Source organism: Convolutriloba macropyga, chromosome 2, assembly GCF_964194025.1.
Source record: "Convolutriloba macropyga chromosome 2, txConMacr16.3, whole genome shotgun sequence".
Taxonomy (NCBI): domain Eukaryota; kingdom Metazoa; phylum Xenacoelomorpha; order Acoela; family Convolutidae; genus Convolutriloba; species Convolutriloba macropyga.
In genome coordinates this window covers 40290893-40315029 of record NC_134469.1, presented here as the reverse complement: position 1 = coordinate 40315029, position 24137 = coordinate 40290893, and the positions used below count along the sequence as shown (strand labels likewise).

The 24137-nt window shown below is 35.6% G+C and overlaps 2 protein-coding genes across 2 annotated transcripts in view; both read right to left on the bottom strand.

Annotated features, from left to right (window-relative positions):
- The window catches only part of LOC142358655 (WD repeat and FYVE domain-containing protein 1-like), an 88712-nt gene that overhangs the window by 44066 nt on the left and 20509 nt on the right, over window positions 1-24137 (bottom strand). The window contains exons 6-8 of the mRNA XM_075410139.1: window positions 2187-2313; window positions 1876-1981; window positions 1349-1450 (exon numbers count right to left, since the gene is read on the bottom strand). Coding sequence (XP_075266254.1) covers window positions 1349-1450; window positions 1876-1981; window positions 2187-2313 — 335 coding nt within the window. The remainder of the gene's footprint in view (window positions 1-1348; window positions 1451-1875; window positions 1982-2186; window positions 2314-24137) is intronic.
- Window positions 1-24137, bottom strand: part of LOC142358656 (trafficking protein particle complex subunit 12-like) — a 190526-nt gene that overhangs the window by 158113 nt on the left and 8276 nt on the right. The window lies entirely within an intron of this gene.

Genomic DNA, 24137 nt, shown 5'->3' with positions numbered 1-24137 from the left:
AAAAGCATTGAGCGTTTCTTTGGCCACATCTCACCTCAAAAAAAGCTGAATGATCAGTTTAGTGAATTGAACCAAATCCAGCGGCCAAAATAACAATGTAGGCCTCCAGGGAGGACTTGAAAGGGGAATGAGCGGCTTGCAAACATTCAATTTGAACAAGAAGTCGTCGCTGATCTTCAATGAGCGTTAAAGTTCTAGTCGCCTAATTGGACAAGCTTTCTCTATCTCCCAGATGCAATGGATTCGCTCGGTCGACTTTGCTTCCAGGCCAAGTTCATCTGACCGAATAAAGTTTTCAAAAACATCTCCACGTCTTGTAACATCAACAGCTCCCAGTGGAAGCATTTGAGTTATGAAAGTCCCCATTGGTGAATGTGGTATAAACATACGCGCCCGAACCTCTTGTAGTACTTTGCTTTCGTGTTTAATCAGATTTTATCGTTTTCTCCATTTGCTTTGGGTTTTCACTTACTACCATAATATGTTGGTGTTCAGAACTTAAGTCTTTACACCAACGAAAGCAGCTCGCATTCATTGTCGAAGAAATGCAATGAGTTTCAACTACAACTCAATCCAACAGGCAAGGCCGTTCGGCTGGCTTGGAAGACAAAACGAGGGATCGTCAACCGAGTCATCACACTTTTTTTCGACGAGTTATTGCCTGGTTCAGGACTAAGTTTTGCAGGGACGAAAACTTTTTCTGAGTAAACAATGAAACGGTTATGATTAGGGGCAAAGTTTTCTGTGCTCATGGTCAACTGTTTTTTCAAAAAGTAAGATTGTAAATGAGAAAAGCGATTTTGCCTGAAATAATTTGTTTTGGAGATAAGATTTTGGAATTTTGCCACAAAAGGCAAAGTGACCATTGAGTTCTAAACACTCAAAAATGACGAGGGACATGAAACAACTCGATGCGCCAAGTTACCTCGTTAATGCATCAAATAAGATCAAATTTAATTTGTTTTTAGTACTTGCAATTTTATAGCAAATTAAATTTCAATACAAAATTGAACTCATGGAGAATGTTTAAATCGTTTGTAGACGTTTGTTGTGGCTTTGCGTAGCACAGCGAAGCCTTAGGCTTGATTTGGAGCCATTCGGAGCTCAAAAGACAGAATTTCAAAATGAGTCAAAAAGTGGGCGACAGACCCCCCTTCTTAAACAAGCTCTCTTTCACGCACGCGCGCATACACACATGCACGCGGGCGCGATCACACACGACTACATAAATCGATATAAATGTCTTTTTAGAGCAATTTGAAGCTTCGAAAATGAGCGTAATGTGAGCTTCAATTAATTCTTCACAATTTTAGGGATGATTCAAGGCATTTGAACTTGAAATTCGTACCTGCCGTTTTCCGACGGTCCTGTCTTCGTACATTTGTCGGAAAGACCAGAAGAAAGGGCCACCACACATTTGACAGCAATCACTTTCCTCCCATTTGGCAGCCTAAAGAAGACAATAACACCAAACTGGTCCTGCAATATATGGACATTGAGACAAGAGCCACGGGGGGTCTTTCCCATTGGAGCCCCCAGCTTGGTGATCACATAACCGACTAACGTCGGGCGAGTTAAGATTAAGAACCACCCTTCACACCATTGAATTGTCTTCTCCAAAAATTATCGGCAAATCGAGGGTTTACCTGTTTATCACGTTTCTGAGGACAAAAAGTTAAAAGGGTCAGACGAAAAATTTGCATAAAAAGACAACAGGACCAATATGATTTCTACAAACTTCGTTTGAGAGCAATTAATATTGTATAGCCCCCTCAATTTTTTTGGTGGCTATGATGGGAAAGACCCGTCTGTTGGATACTTGTTTCAGTGACATTAGTTTATTTACAACTGACGATGAGCGGTGACTATACTAACCGTCTCCCTTTCCTTGTCTAACTTCCAGAACACTAAATGAGAATCTTCTGATGAAGAAATGAGCCTCATCTGCTGCTTCATGAGCACTATCGCATTCACTTTTCCCCTGTATAACAAATAACGGCATTAATAGTATTTGTTTATTTCTCAATACAGGCATAACATGTAAACTATTATGACACGACCTTTCATTTACTGTTCATGGTATTGGGTATTTGCAAAAATGACATTATCACTATCAACAGTATCAGTTAATGAAGTATCGTGCACATTCTTTTCCATTGGCCGATCCGAAAAAAGTGTTGGCTAACTTGTGGTATCTGAGGTCAAACGACTTGCCCTTTCGGCCTCCGACATCCCACACTACAACTGTCTGATCAAAGCTGCAAGAGACAAGCCATTTCAACTCAGGTTCCCACAACATTTGGCGACAACTTCCTAAAACAGTATGAAAACACATTGATGCTTATCCTTACTGTGGATTTAAGTTGAGTAAGCTCATATTCGTGCGTTAAAACTCAAAGACGTTAGAATTCTCAAAGACGGCAGTCAAAATTCAGTGAAAAAGACGTTATACAAAAAAAGCTGAGCAGCAATCTAGTTTCAATATAACACTATCAATCATTCAAATAAAATTACTCGCCTATGTAACGATAAAACAATCAATATGATGCTTAAAGTATCGATTGTGCAAATGAGACGTTACAAGGTAAACAAATGCCACGTTGCCGGAAATTAGAGGCGATGGCTTCCAATGAGACAGATTGTGAAATGAAAAAGAATAGTCTTCTAACAAAAACATAGCCGGCAGATTGCTGGAAAATATCCACTGTTTACCTCACTGACCCACCTTTCTAATGAACAGTTCGAGAAAAAAAAAGAAACCGACATCATATTTTTTCCAAGCCTAAAAAAGTTTTAATGTGTTCCGCAGTTTCATTAGATTCCTTAAACTTGGTGAATGCGGCCTCTAAATTGGACGACAATAAGCATATTAATAAAACCAGTTAGCGTTTACTCTACAAAACTTTGATAACTTAATGCACTGTCTTTATAAAATTAAGTCTCATTGCCTGAGCGTTATTTCTTTTGATTTCGTCCTTTGACGTTGAAAAAACGCGTGAACTACTAACTGAATTCTAAAATCCATTCAGTTGAAAGCGAGTGAGGTGGAGTCAGACGTTAAGCGTCAATATCATGACTTGTTTAAAACAAAACAACAGCATAAAATGTTTTGAAATACAATCTAAACAGTTCACTTAAATAACGACAGGACAATTAACATTCTTACAGCAACATCAAATTAGGACAGTCAAAGACCATGACCCTATATGTGCAAAAATGAAAGAACACAAAAAAGACTAGAAAATTTCTTCATCCATGAAGTAGCGATTTAAGAATAATTAAAAAATATTGACTGCACGTATCGTCAGAATCGGTACACAATATAACAGACAAAGCAAAAGTCCGCACACAAATTGAAAAAAGACAGAATAACATTGAAATCCAATGGCGTCAAACTAAGAAAACCTCATAACTACATGTCAAAATCCCTGCCCATAGAAGATCCTCTATCTTTAGTCATAAAAGTCATTTAGAAGTCATATCTTTCAGCGTTCTAATGGCTGAAAAAGGAAAAATAGAACTACAAAAAAGATTCAGAAAATCACTCAACCATTTTGAAAACAAACTGTATTTCAGTCAATAAATATGTTAGCTAAAAGTTAGAGTTAGAACCAATAAATTGACAAAAAGTAAGCCACATTTAAAAACCAACAATTGTTCTTTTCGAGACAAAGCGATAAGACCACAAGAAAAACAAAACTTGCAATTTTCATTTTAGAAAATAAGGTATCAAAATTATAGAAAAGACTGCAATGGAGTCAAGCGACTATTTAGATTCACCCTACTCACAATTATCAACAACTGAAATCTGTCATTAATTCGATTAAGGGATAATAAATCACTAAAAATCCTCACTAAAACGAACATAAGTCATAAAGAGCACTAGGTATGAACTGAAACAACGAATGAAATTAATTTAGATAACCTTGCCATCAGATGACACCTGTCATTATGGAGATAAAGACAACAAATTAAACTACAAAAACTCGCAAAAATTCTAATATTTCTGGAAATCAAATAGTGTCGAAGTCAAAGAAAGCATTAGCTTTGAACTGAAACAGCATAAAAAATTAAAATAGTCCTTATGATCAAGCTGAGAAATGTCTTTAATGAGATAGAACGATAAGACTTTAAAAAAAATTTTCAGCAAAAGTAAAAAAAAAACATAGCTGGCAGATTGCTAGAAAATAGCCGCAATAGCTCATTTTTGAGAGTGAGGTAAGTCAAGTGTGACCAAAAATTTAATCACGCGAACGAACAAAAAAAACTCGCTCCACTAAGAGGGAAAAATGACGTCACACACGCACATCAGTTTAAATTGCATGAACGAATGAACAAAAACCAGCTTTAAAGTGGTTGTGACGTCATATGGTCGTAACAAAAATCGCGACGACGAAATAAAAAACAACCAAGAGAAGGCCAAAAATAGCCCCAGCTATCGCTGTGCGGCTATTAAAAATCATTTAAATTTTTTGAAAAAATAGCGCGAGAGTCAAGAAAATCATAAGTGAAGAATTTATCTCAAGTGATAAGACAACAGAAACAAACATCAAAGAAGGGCAAAAATCATAAATTTAAAATTTTATAACGAATAGTGTCTAAGTTAGCAAAAAAACATTAGCTGCCCGTTGATTAAATCAGGCAAATGCAAACAGGCGCAATCAGAACACATTGGTACCATATCAATAGCACGCAAGAGAAGAAAAACTAAAAGCGGAAGTCAAATTGCCTCACGTGAAAATCCGAAAATCAAAAATTTGTCAAATACCACTTGTAACTCCACTGTTACGCACTGATTTTTAATAGTGTTCCTCGTGGTGTTATTGAGGTTTATATTAGAAGTAATTAACTTGAATAATTGGCATTTTACAAGGACTTATTTTGGTGTTTCACAGTGCGATTTTTAGCAGATATATTTTGAATAAAATTAGCTAGTAATAGCCTTTTATTGAGCGGTTCAGATGCGTGATATATCCACTAGTTTGCCTTGCATTTTAGTGTTAAGTTAGTTGCTATTTCATCTGTAACTTAGTTTATCAAACTTGGAGGTTTTCAAGAGAATTTCCAGTTCAATCTTTAATTATTTTAGCAAGAATTGTTTAATAATTTTAACAAGAAGTTTCTCAAGTTTTATCAAGTTTTTATGAGATTATAGGCAACTGATTGTCAGGCTGGTTCTCCGGTGTTCTGGAGATCGTCGTTCCGCAGGGTTGTGCCTCGAGTTGTATTGGTCCTTCGCAAATATTTACTGATTTACAAGTTGGGCAATTTCCGGCTTTTGTACGTCTCTTGGTGTTTGTTCAGTACATATACAATTCCGTATTAGCACCTACTTTATCAGAATAATTACTTCACCAAGTACATAATCTCTCATGAAGTTATTTACTGATTATGTGAATTTATCATCAAGAAACTCAAAAAAGTAAATATTGAGGCTTTTAGGCACTTGAAGTGTTTGCTAGTAAAACTGTCAATCTGCGGTTGTTTTTCATAAACAAACAAATTAGGGGTTACAGGCCTAGATGGAAATACTGGCTATAAATGGCCTTGAAACTAACTGAATATGAACTAATTTATAGCACTTATTTACGGATATTTAAGGGAAAATCATCACGTAACTATAAGGAACGAAATAGGGGCGTGACACTACCCGACTTTATGAAAATTTTCCATGAAAATTTTGAGAATGAACTAGGTTTTTACAATTTTTTTAATAAAACATAATCTGCACAAGTATAAGGATATACACATATTTTTGTTGGAGCCACCCAATTTATGTTTTCTTAGAAAAGAGTTTGGAACGAAAGCATTTAAGTTAAAGACAATGAAAGAAGATAAGAGAAATAAAGTTTAAGTTAAGACAAGGTTAAAATAAAGAGGGTTAAGACAAAATTAAGGGTTTTGAAGGAACATTAAGGATGTCAAAATGCGCCAATGTTGAGGGAATAGTGAGAATAGAAGGTAGAGTTAGGGTTTAGAGAACACATTAAGATTTGCACTGAAATTTATCATGGTTATTTCACTGAATAATAGCTCTAAACTTTGAAAACATTTGAACTGGCTGAATAAGTGGTTAACAGCTCTGGTTAATTTCTAGGGTTGGATTTCTACTGATTTATTGGTTTAAATCACTTATGATTAGAACTTAAAGAATGAGGGGATACTGAATCATTTAAAGGGTTAATACTTGTTGAACTATTTAAGACTTTCATGAACTTAAAGAATACTTTCATCTCAGGGTTGAGCTTGATTGTCCAGTTCGTCTTCTGTGGTAGTTTGTTCGTCTTCTGTATCAAATTTGTCTGTTTCAAGTTGAAGATGCACTTTTTAGTTGGACAGTTGAAGAGTTGAAGGAAAACTTGAAGACTGCTCTCCCTATGAACAAAACTGATGTCACTTGCGGAGAAGTCTCAAGTTTGTCTCTTCTGGTCGTCGTTTATATTGTCCTAATGGTTGTCATTGGAATGCTGTCATTGATGAGAGGAGAACTGTGATGCATGCTACTCGTGCAATAATCTTCCACCTTTTGGCTTTCCGTGAAGCCTTTATGGACTTATGCATTGTATCTATGCAGGGTAGTTACTTCACTGTTTTTGCTGGATGATGTGTTTTAGGTCAGGCTACTCACTCTGAGCAAGATCAAGAGCTTTTTTCCTTTATTATCCTTCACTTGGACTCGTGAGGTCCTGTTCGGGGAGAAAGGAAAAATCTAAGAAAACAATTTTCATCACTTTGTGCACGAGCTCTTCAGTTTCCTTTTTCATTGTGTTTCACTAGCTTTGGCAATTTGTCTGCCTTTCGAGCATAAAATGAACGGAAAGCTGTGGTGCTGTATGTGCAGTTCATTGACAGCAAAATGTTCATTCTCTGAAAGTTTGGCTGAAAGTTTGACTAAAAGTCAACTTTTCTCTCAGTGGTCAGATACTCAAATGGAACTCGATATTGTGAAACTTTTGCAATATTTTTGGTTTTGTGACCAGCCATTGCCGTTATCACATGTTATGGTGGTTCCTTTTGTTGGTTTGTCTGCTGGATTCAGGCTTCTAGGTCTGTGATATTTATTTGTTTCAGGTGTACTTTACTTTTGGATCATGTGTGTTGATGTGTGTATTTATTGATATTACTACTAAATATGGTGTTTAAACATGTTGAAGTGTGGTTATTTGGTTGATTGATGGACGTGTGATGATGGGGATAGTGGTTGGGGGGGGTCGAATTGTGCAGTCTTTACATTTTTTTCCGAGTTTTTCAGGGAGTAAATAGGGGAAATGGGACAGTTAGTGAGTATTTAGCTAATAAGTTGATGTCAGTGGTGGTAGTGACTGATTGTTATGGCTTTTCAGCGTGTTTGGTGCGTGTGTTATTAGTTTGTGCCTGAATTTGCTGAGTGATAAGGGTGCGCTGATGGAAATTAACTAGTTTCAGTTCAATTGTTTTGATTATCATGTAGTATAGTTTCATTTATTGGGGAGGTTTTACTTATTATTTGGCAATTGTAGCTTTGACAGTTGGTTTTTACTATTGTAACTAGGAGCTGTGGTGTGTATGAGCATGTGGTAATATTTTAATTGCAGTGTGTTACTTTATAATGGCATATTGGTGAAAGTGAGAACTTGATGACATAACGACTTTTTTGATGTTTGAGCATTAACTTTAATTTACTTGTGAATTATTGATCATAGACTGTTTCTAATGGTTCTAGAAGCTTATTCTGGTTGTTAGCAGCACTTGTGTGTAATGTGGTCTGGTTTGGAAGAGTATTTGGTACTAACTTTCACATGTAATTTTTTCGTAATTTTGGTCATTTTTCCGCATCAGGGCTAGTGTGGCAAATATGTGAATTTTTCAATTTTTATTGAACTTTGGGCAAATTTTTTGGCTTGGCCCGCTCAGTAGACATCAGTGGGGAATAACTATGCAATAAATTCAGGTTTTTGGACACTTTTTGGTCAACTTTTTTACTAATGTCTGAAAAAACGAAAAATGCGAAAAATTGAGGGCTCCAGCGTCACTCAATTTTTAAATTGCTCCAATCGGGCTCAAAATTGGTAGTTCGCTTCAGTGGCTTAAACAACCCTGCAGCGCAATTTAAGCATTCGCAAAGTTATGATTGTTTTCGTGATCTGAAGCAAAATTTTTGAAGCAGTGAATTGAAGCAGAAGCGCAATTTTCGTTTTTTCATCATTTTTCAACATATACTTGGAAATAATGGGTTTTAACGGTTGTTTGAGGTTGTACCATGTGGGTGGCTGCTGGGGGTAGCTGCTGGAAGCATTTGGGACAGTTTTTGGCATGTTTTTGGGATATAATTTACACTACATTTTAATCAATTTTAACGCACTTTGGTAGGGTTCGGTATTTTTGTCACTCAACTTTTATTGATTTTTGACGGGTTTTTGGGTACTGGGATGTCAAACGTGAGCAGTAGGATGGTCTAGGGCTATAAAATGGGTCAATTGAAGCTTTTTGTAGGAGTTATGATTGAATTCGAGCGGATTCGAAAAGTGTCAAAAATTGAGGGCTCCAGCGTCACTCAGTTTTTAAAGTTCTCCAAATCGCTTCAAAATTTGCATGTCGGTTCCTCGGCTTGAAAAATGCTGCACCGCAAATGTTTGGGGTGATCAGGGCATTTTTCACAATTTTATGACTATTTTTCTGAAGTGAACCTAGGATTTTTGGAAAGGTCAATTTTAGGCTAAGTTTTTGGTACTTATAACGGGTCGAATGGGGTCAATAATAGCTGGAATCGCTTCTGCTGGACGAGGGCTTTTCAGAACAATAGGTTAATCCAGGTTCAGACAAGTAGTTCTGGAGATATAACAAAATAACTAGGATTTGAGGTCAAAATTTTTCGAATTTTTAGCGATTTTTGGACTTTAAGGCTAAATTGCTCAGGCTTGTTGGGCTTTTTGGGCAAATGAAGGGTGCTGCTAGACTGTACCGGGTCTGTACATGCTAATGGATATAGATGGTTATGGGTAGAGGGTCGAAGACTTGGCATATAAGCTCAAAAATGATATTAAAATCTAATTTATCATAGCCACTGGCGAGTTTTGGAAGGCTTAAGTGTGAAATTCCCGCATCTATTACTATTTCTCTCAGTTCATAGAGACTTGCTAATACTGATTCGTAAGTGGGTTTGTGGTAGTATCTAAATTTTGTAACTAAACTGAAGATATAACGTTCAGAAATGGGGTCGAAGTAAATTAAAACTGAGCCAATATCAGGTGGATATTTGACTCTAATTAAACTTGGGTCTGCTGGGTACCAGCTTTTGACTTGTCGGGCTAATCCCTTTGCCATCGCAAGGTCTGATGATATACAGTGTGCAAAAGAGTATGGTGAATATAAGATATCTGTTGGAGAACTTAGATATGTTGCATTTATTTCTTGACTAAAATGGTTTAAATTTTGATTAGATGAGCCTGGTGAAGATTTTTTTGATTGAGATCTAGTTACTGGTTTGTTTGCTGAACTGCTGGGCTTTTTCCCTGAGTATTTTGCTATACTTGCTCTAACTTGATCTAGTTTTGTCTCTCTACTTGGTGTATTTGACTGTTGTGCTGATGCTTTTATTGCTTCACGTTTTTCTTCTTGTTCCAGTCTGGCACGTGCGTTTTTTGGTCTAGGACTGCCTGATCTTCTGACTTGGTTGGTTAGGTAAGGGTTTTTTCTATCTTCATCGTGTAACCATATTTGTCTAGTTATTTTAAATCCTTGGACATTTTTCTTCTGTTGGTATTTTGGTGATTTGAAAGCACTTTTTTCTGGTTGTCGTTTAGGGTGATAAGGTCGGGCTCTTAGTTTTCTATCAGTTAACGCAAATTGTTCTTCACGTGTTTCTGGAGGCGAGTCACTATCGAATGGTTCTATTGACGGGCGAGGCTGTTGAGTTTGTAGGAACATTTCATCATCTGATGAAGATGATACGAGAGGAACACGAACTTCTGGTTCTTGATGTCTAATTTCGTCAGCAATTAACGGATTAACTGGTATTCGGGCAATTTGTTCTGCGTCCAGGTTTAAGTCAGCTAAATTTTCGTCTGAACTGCTATTTTCATTAAATAAGTTTGGAATTGCTTCATCTGAGCTTGAGGAATCAATTACTGGAAGATTAACTGGGGCAGTTCGTGGTCTAACTGCTGGTGCTACTACCCTTGGTGGGGCCGGTGGTGCTGCTGGAGGTGCTGCTACTGCTGGTCCTGCTAATAGTCCACCTAGAGGAACATTTATGCTCACTCTGACTGGATCTTTCACTTTCTTGGATTGTTATATCTCTGTTTCTTGCTCATTGATTAATTCTGGGATATGTTTATCAAATAGGTCAGGTTCCATGTGTTGTCGTCTCGACGGATCAGGTTGAAAGTTTACAGGATTGATAACTTCAAGATCTTCAGGAGGTTCACTTGGTTTAATTGGCTTCAGTCTGATGCGATGAACACATTGTGTGTAATTCGTATTTACTTTTCGAATGATGTAATTAGAATCAGTAAGGGCTTTTTCCACTTTATATAGCGGGAGCCATTTCTGTACTTGGGAAGCTATTACTGTTGATTGTTCTAGTAGCTTAGGATTCAAAGGTAAACAGAATGATTTCTCCGGAATCGGTTTCGCTGAAGCTTTTTGATCATAATACTTTTTGTACTTCAGGTATGCGGTCGTCAGTTTTTCTTTGTTTTCTCCAAACTTTTGCATCATGGCATCTTGCAGTTCATTTACAAAGTCCGAGTTTACTGCTACTGCATCCATTACTTTTCTAGAGAACCTAATGTCGAGGGGCTTTATGGGTTCTCTGCCATGGAATAAAGTTGAAGGACAACAATTTGTTGCTGAATGATATGAAGTATTATGAATAAAGGTTGCAAGAGGAACATATTTATGCCAGTCTTTCCATTGTTCTTCTGTATTAAGTTTCAGAATTCGTTTCAGTGGTCCGTGAGATTGTTCTACTGCTCCAATAGTCTGAGGGTGCTTTAGTGAGGCATGTTTTAACTTTACTTCTAGTAAACTTGCTAATTCTGACATTAATTCAGAAGTAAAGTTTGTTCCTAAGTCACTAAGTATTGTTTGAGGAATGTAGCTGTGTTGAAAGAACACCTTTACTAGTTCTCTGGCTACTGTATCAGCATATCCATTTGTTAATGGGACTGCGAATAGGTACTTTGTGAAAACATCTATTCCACTCAGAACATACTTATATTGTGATGACTTCAGGGGGCCTGCTAAATCGATTTGTAGCATATCTCCTGGATATGATTGTAGTGAACTGACTGGTTGTAACTTTGGTGTAATATGGCTTTTTGGTACTCTGTTCAATTGGAGACAAGTAAGGCAGTTTTTAATGAAACTAATGAAATGTTCGGTGAAGCCTGGATAATAAAATCGCTTTCTAAATTCCTGAATTGTTGCTTTGATGCCTAAGTGACCTGCTGTTTGTGAATTATGGAGCCTATATATAGTCTCTTTCCACAAATGCTTAGGTACACAGAATTGTTTATGAAGTACTTTTCCAGTATCATCATAAAAATTCCGGTATAAGACATTCCCTTCAAGAATTAATCTGTTTAAGTGTTTGTGGTACTTTTTTAAATTGGTTGAGGCATACTTTAAATCTGGTTGTTGATTATTTTGTTGTATCCAGCTTATTACTGTTCTAATGTCTGTGTCTTTTTGCTGCTCCTCTGCTAAATTGAGGCTAATTAAGTTGTCTGTAAGATCTGGGAACTCATCTAATGGATTTGGGTACTCAATTGAATTTATTTCTTGTTTTCTTTTAAGTTTAAATAGCCCTTGAATTTCTGTGATTGGTGAAATATTTTGTTGTTTTTTATAATGTTCGTAAACTCCGAGTTTTTTAAGGACTTCTAGTTCAGCGTTGTTAGCTTCGTCATCAAAATTGTCAATATCAAATAATACGTTCAATTCAACATCAGGATTTTGTGCTTGTATCAATTTCTATTTCTCTGACTGGAATTCTATCTGTTAATTTTAAAGACATTGTTTTTGTTTTGTCGTTTTCCATTCGAGAGAGGAAATCTGCAGCGTAATTAGCGCGTCCAGGAATGTGAGCAATTACTATATTAAAGGCGAGTATTCTGTCTAAACAATTCCAAAGAGATGGCGGTATTACTTTTGACTGGAAGAATTGTGTGAGGCTTTTGTTGTCAGTGAGTAAAATTATTTTTTTACTTGATCCCCAAATGTAGTGCGAAAAGTAGTCCAGCGCGTAGTACAAAGCTAGGAACTCTTTGTAGTAAATTGAGAACTTTAATTGCGTTGCATTAAACAAATGCGATCCAAACGAAACGGGAGCGTATGTTTTCTTTTCTTTCTTTCCTGTTTCGTTTACGTAGTCTTTCACCATTAGTACAAAACCTGCACCGTGTTAACTAGCATCGCAAAGAATTACATACTGTAGGCCTGGTTTTGGCAATCGCCATGTTACATTTGTTGCTTCCATTAAATCTTTCTTTATTACTTCTAATGCCTTTACATGTTCTTCTGTGGTTTCTATTACTGCATCCTTCTTCAGGAGCTTGTAAAATGACATTAGTTTTTCACCTAAGTTAGGGATGTAATTTCGGAAGAATTGCGTGAAGCCGATTAATCGTTTTACTTGTTTCGTCTTTGGTATTTTAAATTTATCTAAAAATTTAGTTATTTTGGCTTTTTCCGGTGAAATTCCTTCTGCACTGATGTTGTTTCCAAGAAATTTCATTGTGTCAGTTGCTATTTCACACTTTTCGGGTGACAATTTTAATCCAGATTGACGTATACACGTAAAAATTTCTCGTAAAGCGGGTACCAATTTTTCAAAATTTGTTACTGCATTTCCAATATCATCCATAAACTGGGTACAGTTTCCTGATGCTAAACATGGGTCCAAATAATGTCTAATGAAAGAGCTAAATCCGGTTACTGACTTATTCAATCCCTGTGCGAGACATTTATATGCATAAGTTCTCGAAGCAAAGTTAAATGCTAGCAGTTGCACTGATACATCGTCTGCCATTTGCACACAGTGGTATGCTTGAGAACAGTCAAGTTTCGTAAACAATTTTTTCCCGGCAAAGTAATTTATTGCGTCACTCATGTTGGAAATCGGGAAATTCGTATTCACGTAGTCATTTTTCAACAAGTGGTTTACTTTTCTCAAGTCAATTAATAGTCTAAGTCTTCCTGAATTTTTCCGTTGAGCGAAAAGTGGACTTCTATATCTTGATTGAGACAAAGTTGTTATTAGTCCGTAAAAATGCATTAGTGCGAGTTCTACTTGTAACTCATTTCTCAAATGGACGGGCGTTGGAGGGCCTTGTTCGTAAATTGGTATGCTTCTTTCTGGAGTTAACTTTATTTTTAAATCTGTATTATATCCAACATCAAATCTGTGTTTCGCAAAGATATCACTAAATTCGACTAGTAGTTCACCTACTACTACTTTTTGCTCATCATTGAGGGCTGATTTTTCCCACGGAAACTTGCTCAAAAATGTTATTTTATCCTCCATTTCTTGCAGTTTTAGCAGTTGCTCATAGATATCTCTCCGCAAGGGCGACAAATTTGTCGGATCTGGGCACGTTTCAGGCGTTGGGAACCATAGTTTTCCATATTCCGGGGCCGGTTTCGCAGGTTGAGATTTTCTTTTCGGGGTGTCTGTAACTTGAATTAATTGATTTATTTCTGTTAAGTAATTTTCGCTCACTTTTGCAACATTTATTAATTGAGGATCTACTTCTAACAACTTTTCAGCTTGGTCTGATGTTAAGAATGAGAACTTGGCTATTTCTTCGCCTTTATTTATGGTAATTGGGTGGTCAGTAATGTTCAGGACATAGATGTAGAGAATGTTATTTTCAGCATCTTTACTTAGAGATGATGTTAATATTACTTCACTATCTTTTTCAAAGATTTCGTTTGGAATTATTACTCCACAAAGGTCAGTGAATGATTCTAGTTTATCATAAAGCTTACATTCTAATACTGCTTGTTGATTCGGCTGTAAAACTTGCTTTTTCTGTGTATAAACTCCAAATTTTTTGCGTTTTACCACTCTTCTAGGTTGCTTTTCTGGCTTTATTTCATTTATTTGAAGTGTTTGATCAGGGAATTTAATATAACTTTGTCCTGGGCAGATGCTAACTTTATGTTTAACAAAGAATGGGTTGCCTAATATTACAGGAGTTGTGACAATTAAAACAAGGAAATCTTCTGTAAATGTTTGTGTGCCCAATTTAAATAATGGATTTGGGTACTCAATTGAATTTATTTCTTGTTTTCTTTTAAGTTTAAATAGCCCTTGAATTTCTGTGATTGGTGAGATATTTTGTTGTTTTTTATAATGTTCGTAAACTCCGAGTTTTTAAGGACTTCTAGTTCAGCGTTGTTAGCTTCGTCATCAAAATTGTCAATATCAAATAATACGTTCAATTCAACATCAGGATTTTGTGCTTGTATCAATTTCTATTTCTCTGACTGGAATTCTATCTGTTAATTTTAAAGACATTGTTTTTGTTTTGTCGTTTTCCATTCGAGAGAGGAAATCTGCAGCGTAATTAGCGCGTCCAGGAATGTGAGCAATTACTATATTAAAGGCGAGTATTCTGTCTAAACAATTCCAAAGAGATGGCGGTATTACTTTTGACTGGAAGAATTGTGTGAGGCTTTTGTTGTCAGTGAGTATAATTATTTTTTTACTTGATCCCCAAATGTAGTGCGAAAAGTAGTCCAGCGCGTAGTACAAAGCTAGGAACTCTTTGTAGTAAATTGAGAACTTTAATTGCGTTGCATTAAACAAATGCGATCCAAACGAAACGGGAGCGTATGTTTTCTTTTCTTTCTTTCCTGTTTCGTTTACGTAGTCTTTCACCATTAGTACAAAACCTGCACCGTGTTAACTAGCATCGCAAAGAATTACATACTGTAGGCCTGGTTTTGGCAATCGCCATGTTACATTTGTTGCTTCCATTAAATCTTTCTTTATTACTTCTAATGCCTTTACATGTTCTTCTGTGGTTTCTATTACTGCATCCTTCTTCAGGAGCTTGTAAAATGACATTAGTTTTTCACCTAAGTTAGGGATGTAATTTCGGAAGAATTGCGTGAAGCCGATTAATCGTTTTACTTGTTTCGTCTTTGGTATTTTAAATTTATCTAAAAATTTAGTTATTTTGGCTTTTTCCGGTGAAATTCCTTCTGCACTGATGTTGTTTCCAAGAAATTTCATTGTGTCAGTTGCTATTTCACACTTTTCGGGTGACAATTTTAATCCAGATTGACGTATACACGTAAAAATTTCTCGTAAAGCGGGTACCAATTTTTCAAAATTTGTTACTGCATTTCCAATATCATCCATAAACTGGGTACAGTTTCCTGATGCTAAACATGGGTCCAAATAATGTCTAATGAAAGAGCTAAATCCGGTTACTGACTTATTCAATCCCTGTGCGAGACATTTATATGCATAAGTTCTCGAAGCAAAGTTAAATGCTAGCAGTTGCACTGATACATCGTCTGCCATTTGCACACAGTGGTATGCTTGAGAACAGTCAAGTTTCGTAAACAATTTTTTCCCGGCAAAGTAATTTATTGCGTCACTCATGTTGGAAATCGGGAAATTCGTATTCACGTAGTCATTTTTCAACAAGTGGTTTACTTTTCTCAAGTCAATTAATAGTCTAAGTCTTCCTGAATTTTTCCGTTGAGCGAAAAGTGGACTTCTATATCTTGATTGAGACAAAGTTGTTATTAGTCCGTAAAAATGCATTAGTGCGAGTTCTACTTGTAACTCATTTCTCAAATGGACGGGCGTTGGAGGGCCTTGTTCGTAAATTGGTATGCTTCTTTCTGGAGTTAACTTTATTTTTAAATCTGTATTATATCCAACATCAAATCTGTGTTTCGCAAAGATATCACTAAATTCGACTAGTAGTTCACCTACTACTACTTTTTGCTCATCATTGAGGGCTGATTTTTCCCACGGAAACTTGCTCAAAAATGTTATTTTATCCTGATGATTACCCCTTGGATCTAATTTCTCCATTTCTTGCAGTTTTAGCAGTTGCTCATAGATATCTCTCCGCAAGGGCGACAAATTTGTCGGATCTGGGCACGTTTCAGGCGTTGGGAACCATAGTTTTCCATATTCCGGGGCCGGTTTCGCAGGTTGAGATTTTCTTTTCGGGGTGTCTGTAACTTGAATTAATTGATTTATTTCTGTTAAGTAATTTTCGCTCACTTTTGCAACATTTATTAATTGAGGATCTACTTCTAACAACTTTTCAGCTTGGTCTGATGTTAAGAATGAGAATTTGGCTATTTCTTCGCCTTTATTTATGGTAATTGGGTGGTCAGTAATGTTCAGGACATAGATGTAGAGAATGTTATTTTCAGCATCTTTACTTAGAGATGATGTTAATATTACTTCACTATCTTTTTCAAAGATTTCGTTTGGAATTATTACTCCACAAAGGTCAGTGAATGATTCTAGTTTATCATAAAGCTTACATTCTAATACTGCTTGTTGATTCGGCTGTAAAACTTGCTTTTTCTGTGTATAAACTCCAAATTTTTTGCGTTTTACCACTCTTCTAGGTTGCTTTTCTGGCTTTATTTCATTTATTTGAAGTGTTTGATCAGGGAATTTAATATAACTTTGTCCTGGGCAGATGCTAACTTTATGTTTAACAAAGAATGGGTTGCCTAATATTACAGGAGTTGTGACAATTAAAACAAGGAAATCTTCTGTAAATGTTTGTGTGCCCAATTTAAATGTAACTTTAATTTCTTTGTCAATTTTAACTATATTTCCGTTTGCCATTTTAACTTTATCTAGATCAGGCTTTTCTATTTCTGTTATTGAATTGATATTTGTATTTATTAGTTCCTTGTAAAACTCACGACTTATCACACTTGCAAATGCTCCTGTATCAACTAGTGCGCGTCTTTCTAATTCTCCATTAAATTTAACTTTAACATAGGATAATGTTCTGCCTAAAAGTGGGACAATGCTGAATAGTTGCTGCACATGTGGTATTGGCTTTGGTACTGGTTGAGGTACTTGTGTTGGGAGTTGCACAGAATTATTAACTTTACTTTTATTATTATTACTTTTGCGTTTTCTATGCTTTATTATTTTTATTATAAACTGGTTCTATTACTTTATCTAAACTAGGACTAGACGTGCTTTCGTTATAATAGTTAACTGAGTTTTCATAATTTTTATTTTGTTTTTTTTTAAGTTGGGTGGCTTCATTAGTTTTTTTGTTGATTAAATGGGAAATTCATACCTCTCATATTTCTATTTTGAGAGTTACTTGCACGATTAAACTGATTTGATTGTTGCGTGCTATATCGGTTGTGTACTGGTGCTGGACTATCATAAACTATACCCTGTCTAAGAAGGTTTTGAGGGGTATTTTTTGTTGGAAACCGATAAACAGGTCTATTAACATGAGATGGGTGAATAAATGGGGGACTATCTGAAGATTCGGTCCAATAATTCCGAGTTTGTGGCTGTTCATTATAATAAAACGGTCTAGGGGTATTAAATTGTGGTCTAAACTCTCAGTAATTATTAAAACGGGGGGCGTACTGTTGCTGGGGCCGATAATTTGGCTGAAATTGGAGATAACTAGACTGATATTGGGGATAATTTGGTCGATAATTTTGGTTTTGGGGGCGGAAATTTTGTCTATAACTTTGTTTATAAACTTGCTCTGGATAATGTGGTGTAAAAATATTAACTGGGTCTTGTTCTGGTGGCTCATTTTTAGGTGCTATTCTCTGCTCAAGTTTTTGCTCAAGTTCTTTTTGATTATTTGAAATAGTGGTTATTGCTTTCAACATTTTATCAGTGTTTGTTTCCGTTATTTCATTAAATCCGTCGTCAAAATACTCTTCTCTATTACACATCTCCCTTTTTGCAATTTGTTGGCTAGCTAAGGTGCATAACTGATCTATTGTATCTGTTTCTGGCCTTTCTAAGAGCTTAGGCTTAAGCCAGTTTGGCATAGACTTAATAAAGAAGCGCTTTATTTGCTCATTTTTTCGATTTTGACATCTGAAGGGCAGAATCTCTTGCTGCTGTCTCTCTTTCGAATCTAAGAGCTTCTGGGTCGCCTACTCTTGCTGGCGCTACTATTATTTCAGGTGCTGGATATGCTTTATTGGCTTCAGTTCTTAACTTTACTAAGAATTTTTTAACAGTGTCTGTTTTTGGATTAAACTTTTGGATTAAACTTTTGGTTCTCTAAAAAGTTCGCTTGTTGCGCGTTTGCGATTGCTGCAACTCCAATTGCACCTGTTATTAGTTGTTCAAACTCGTTAAAATTGTCCGTTTCTGATCCGGAAAAAGGCGTGATGTTGATCTGCGCGTGTGCCACTTTGCTTTTTACCCGATTAGATTATATACTTTTCGTTCAATCAGTCTTATTTTCGTTCTAAAGTATTAAATAGCACACTTAACTTAACTTAATGGAGAGATTAAGGGGTTTTAAGAGATGAAAACAGTTAAATGAATAGCACAAGAATATCAGAAAAGAAACTACTGAAACCATTCGTTCAGAAAATAATAAAGATGGGCTGCTTATAAACCTATTCCTAAAGCTCCGGTCGAATCGTCAGACTTATATCGTTGAAGCCGTATGGGCCGCCGAAGTCTCACCTCTAAAGAGTGCCCCTTAGTCTAGGAAAATTCGTGGGGACCACGACCGCACAGGCCTTGTGGAAGCTGCACTCAAATAGGCAACAGCATAATGACCGAAGTCACTGTTTGATTCATTAACCTCCGGAGCTGGGCGGGGAAACAAAAAATAATTGTTTTTTATTTTTGTTTAAACTTTTGTTTTGCCCTCTTTTTTAGTTAATAATTAAGTTATGGTTTCAGTAATTTATTATTCTGATGTTATCTGATAATCAGTGATGATGTTATCAAGGTTAATTTCTTTATCAGATTGAAGATTGTGACGGATAAGTCCAAATTTACGAGATTTCTGATTTAAACTTTTTGCTGTCCAATAAATTGCAACACGTTTGTCATCTTTATCTAGCACATAAATAACGATAGACTTATAAAAGGAAGAGGAAAAAGCGGTTACCATCTGAGCTTGCGTTTTACTGTTGTTTTGGGTATAATTAATGTGGTTTCCTTCAATATGTTCAACAAAATTGGGGGAAGAGCGACAATTATTAATAGCGGGGAGAATTTGTTCTTTATAAATTGACATAAATAAAGCACCAAAATTAATTTTACAAATTCATTTACTCACAATATCCTCGTTTGCAAATACCCTGTGTTGTTTTTGTCCGTTGTGGCAGCTGTGGTTGAGTTTGCTCCAGTTATTGTCCACTCAAACACTTTTGAATTGTTGTTACACTTAGTCCACAAAGACACAAACACAGTTTCCACCCATTCTTTCCTTTGTTACTGCTTTGTGCGTTATCATTTTGGTCGAGAAGGAAGTGCTGGATGTGATTCTGGATGATTGGAGGCTCTTAAGGTAATGAAGAAGAAGAGAAGAAAGAAAACAACAAAATAAAAGAAGAAAATATCAAATTTATCGAGGAATTTATCGAAAAATCGGTTCGTTAAACTGGAAAACAGTTAATAACTCCTGTCAACATGTTACGCACTGATTTTCAATAGTGTTCCTCGTGGTGTTATTGAGGTTTATATTAGAAGTAATTAACTTGAATAATTGGCATTTTACAAGGACTTATTTTGGTGTTTCACAGTGCGATTTTTAGCAGATATATTTTGAATAAAATTAGCTAGTAATAGCATTTTATTGAGCGGTTCAGATGCGTGATATATCCACTAGTTTGCCTTGCATTTTAAAGTTAAGTTAGTCGCTATTTCATCTGTAACTTAGTTTATCAAACTTGGAGGTTTTCAAGAGAATTTCCAGTTCAATCTTTAATTATTTTAGCAAGAATTGTTTAATAATTTTAACAAGAAGTTTCTCAAGTTTTATCAAGTTTTTATGAGATTATAGGCAACTGATTGTCAGGCTGGTTCTCCGGTGTTCTGGAGATCGTCGTTCCGCAGGGTTGTGCCTCGAGTTGTATTGGTCCTTCGCAAATATTTACTGATTTACAAGTTGGGCAATTTCCGGCTTTTTTACGTCTCTTGGTGTTTGTTCAGTACATATACAATTCCGTATTAGCACCTACTTTATCAGAATAAGTACTTCACCAAGTACATAATCTCTTATGAAGTTATTTACTGATTATGTGAATTTATCATCAAGAAACTCAAAAAAGTAAATATTGAGGCTTTTAGGCACTTGAAGTGTTTGCTAGTAAAACTGTCAATCTGCGGTTGTTTTTCATAAACATAAACAAATTAGGGGTTGCAGGCCTAGATGGAAATACTGGCTATAAATAGCCTTGAAACTAACTGAATATGAACTAATTTATAGCACTTATTTATGGATATTTAAGGGAAAATCATCACGTAACTATAAGGAACGAAATAGGGGCGTGACATCCACTTTAAAGCTACTTTAAAAAAAACGCCCCAAACCTGTTCTCTTTTCGCTCCTTTTACTACTCCAGCGTGATAAAAATCACCACTCTATTTTGGCTGCTCACTGACGTGAAAAAAGTGTGAACAGATCTGGAAAAAATCGCAGACCAATACTGTAAAAAAAATTGATTGTGAAAAGGGACATAAAAAACAAAGTCCTGTACAACAATCTGAAGAATTCAGGGAAATATTGTCATTGGCTCTGGATAGTTAAAAACATTCCATTAATCCATTAATTCATTAGCATAAACGTATATTTCACGTAGCATAATAGCCATATAAACTGGCCAACTTTGAAAATAATCAAATAAACATAACCTTGAAGACAATTTGCAAAAATAAGAGAAAAATCGGTGCATTCAAGGCTCAAAAACACCGAAAACTGACCTTTTCACCTTGAATTTAGGCCTTACAGCAGTTTCAGCACATTAAGCACCTCACCTAAAAAGCTATTAAAACGAGCTGAGCTACTCTTTTGCAACTTAATGGCTGCCAAGCTTTACCTGTTTATCCTATTTCAAAATCTCAAACTCAAGCAGAAAAGTGTGAAAACATGTAAAACATAGCAAGACACGTCCTGAAATACAATCCTAAGAAATGAATGAAAAACTTAGAACGACTGTACCTGACCAGATCAAATTAATACCGCCATTTATCACTTGATACTATGCAGTTACATATCAAATCCTAAAAACCCTAGGATGTTTCTCAGCTACTGGGTTTTATCAAAACATTGCTAAAATCGAAGATATTTAAATGTAAAAAAAATCTATTACCACTAGAAACTATGCAGTAACCTATTATCAATCCCTAGATGAGCTTCCTTGTCTCTTGAGGCTGGATAAACCTAAAACACAAACTTTAAAAAGTTGAGAAATGTAAGTTTGAAAAGAAAAATTGCTAAAACTGTTGTGATATTCAACTGTTGAAAACCATTCCATGGCCATTGAAAATTTTTCGGTAACTTATCAAATCCGAAAGGAGGTTTTCGGCCCCTGTTGAAAACAATTCCATTGCCACTAAAAACTACGCAGTAACCTATTAATAAACCCAAGTAAATGCTCCTTGACATCTAAGGCAGAAAAACTCAAATATGACAAAACTTTTTGAAGAATTAAAAAAATCGTAAAAAAATAGTATAAATTTGCGTGTTGATGTTCGGAGCACGAAAAAACGCAAAAAATTGGAAAACTTTGGGCTCAAAAAATCCTAAAAATGACCTTTCAACCTTGAGTTATGGCCTTCCCAGTAGCTTCACCACTCTAAGCACTTGGAGGACTACGGAACGCGGCTAAGAGCCTCCAATGATTTGAAACCTCGTGAAATATCTCGTGAAACTTGTGAAAATATCTTACAAAAATATCAAGACATGTCTGGAAAAACAACCTAAAGAACTGAATTAACAACTTAGAATTACTGTACCTGATCAGCAGATCAGTTGAAAACCGCCATAAAGAAAAACAATCTGAAAAGTTAAAAACAAAAATGAGACATACTAAACAAAAATTATAGTCAATGCTAAAACTTGAGCCTTTTACCCTAAAGGCCAAATTAGATCCAATTAAATACAACTAACCCAAACACAACCCTTGGAAAAGCTCTAAAAATTGATGAAATTCGCATTATTAAAATGTTTCATTACCACTGAAAAACAATGCACAAATCTACCATCAAACCCTAAAGGAGTTTTTCTGGATCCTGAGGCTAGAAAAACTCAATAAATGAAAACTTAAGAAAAAAAAACTTCAAAAATAAAAGTTTTTTCAAAATGTTGCCAAAACTTGTGACATTATAACGTTCAACACCGTTCCATTGCCATTACAAACAATGAAGCAACTTAATTTCCAACCTTTAAGGAGGCTTCACGGCCCTTGAGGCCGGAAAACTCAAAAAAGGACCAAAACTTTCATAAAATTTGAAAAAAAATGCAAATAGAATAATTTTTCTTGATTATATTTGCATTACCAAATTATAGAGCTCATAAAATGAAAATCGCAGGTAATTATATCCTGCAAAGGACCTTTATCCACTTTGGCAAACGTCAATTCAAGACTAAGCAAACAAAAAAACTCGCAAAATGACAAAACGTAAAAAAGGGCACCATTTTGAGCTTAAAAACTCCTAAAAAGTAACATTTTAACCTTTGAAATAAGGCTTTCCCAACAGCTTCACCCCTCTAAGCACTTGCAAGGCTACCAAAGCTAAATTTGGGCCTCTAATGAAACTTAAAGCCCACTGGACCTTAACTGTTTATCTCGTTTTGAAAGATTAAAGTAATTGAAAAATGTGTGAAAAAATAAAGAAAAACGGACAAGTTCTGAGTTACAGTTCAAAAAATTGACATAGCTTTGACATGACAAAGAAGCCGCGTTAGATGTACAATGAGAACAATTAGTTCGACACCATTAAGATTAGGCAATTTTACCACAAGAAAAACAAGACTAAACAATAATTCTAAGAACTCATGCCACTAAGAACATGCAAAATTCAAAAATAGATTTTTTTAAAAAACGGGCAGCGTATAAGTCAAAGAAAGTAATAGCTATGAATTGAAAAGATTTTAAACAGAAAGAAAGACTTCTATAGAAACCAATGAAAACGGTCAATAATGAGACAGAAAAATAAAATAATAAGTTCACAAGAAAATTTAGCAAAACTCAAAAATTCTAAAAAAAAAATGAAAACAACTGATGTCAAAGTCATAGAAGGCATCAGCTTCGAACAGGAACAATTTAATCGACTAAAATACCCCATATTAGCAACCTATGAGGCCTGTTATTAATGACAAAAAAACTAAGACAACAAAATTACAAAAGTACAACAAAAACTCAAAATAAACTCATTTTTTAAGAAAAAGTAGTGTCAAAGTCATGAAAAAAAGCTTTTAACTCGGACCATTAATTAGGTTCTTTGGCGCCCCATTCTCAACCATTGAGACCTGTCATTGATGATACTAAGTGATAAGACAACAGAATTTTTAGAAGTGGGCAAAACCAAATATTCTATGGTTTTTGACAAGTGTTCAGGTCATAAAAAGTTTCAGCTGCCCCTTGATGAACTCTAGCAATTTCATCTAGCCGCAATTAGAACATATATGTATCATACTAAAAGCACTCAAGGCAAAGAAACTCTGAAAACAAGTAAAATTGACGCACGTAAAAACTCACACTCAAAAACACAAAATTTGTTCAAACACCAATTTCTGACACAACTTTAAAAGTAGTAAAAAAATCACGCCTTAAAACTACTCTAATCTTCACTCCCTTTAGTATTTTAGCGTGACTAAAACAACCACTCTAATTTGACTTCTCGTTGACGTTAAAAAGCTGAAAAAAGCGTGAACAGATCTTAAACATAGCCGGAGATTTCCGGAATACCTGCCAAAGACTACACCTGCGTGCCGTGCAACAGAGATAGAAACATACCACGATTAAGATTTTAAGTGAAAAATGGCACCAGTTTCCGCGCATTTTTCATTTGACTTTTAGTTTTAAATTACCGCTTTTTGAGTCCAGCTTTTTGAAATTGTGATTGAGAGAGAATTTTAGATCACACGAAACGTAAAAAGTCAAGGGCTTAAAAGTCAAAACGGTCAAGCAAAAATTTTGCATAA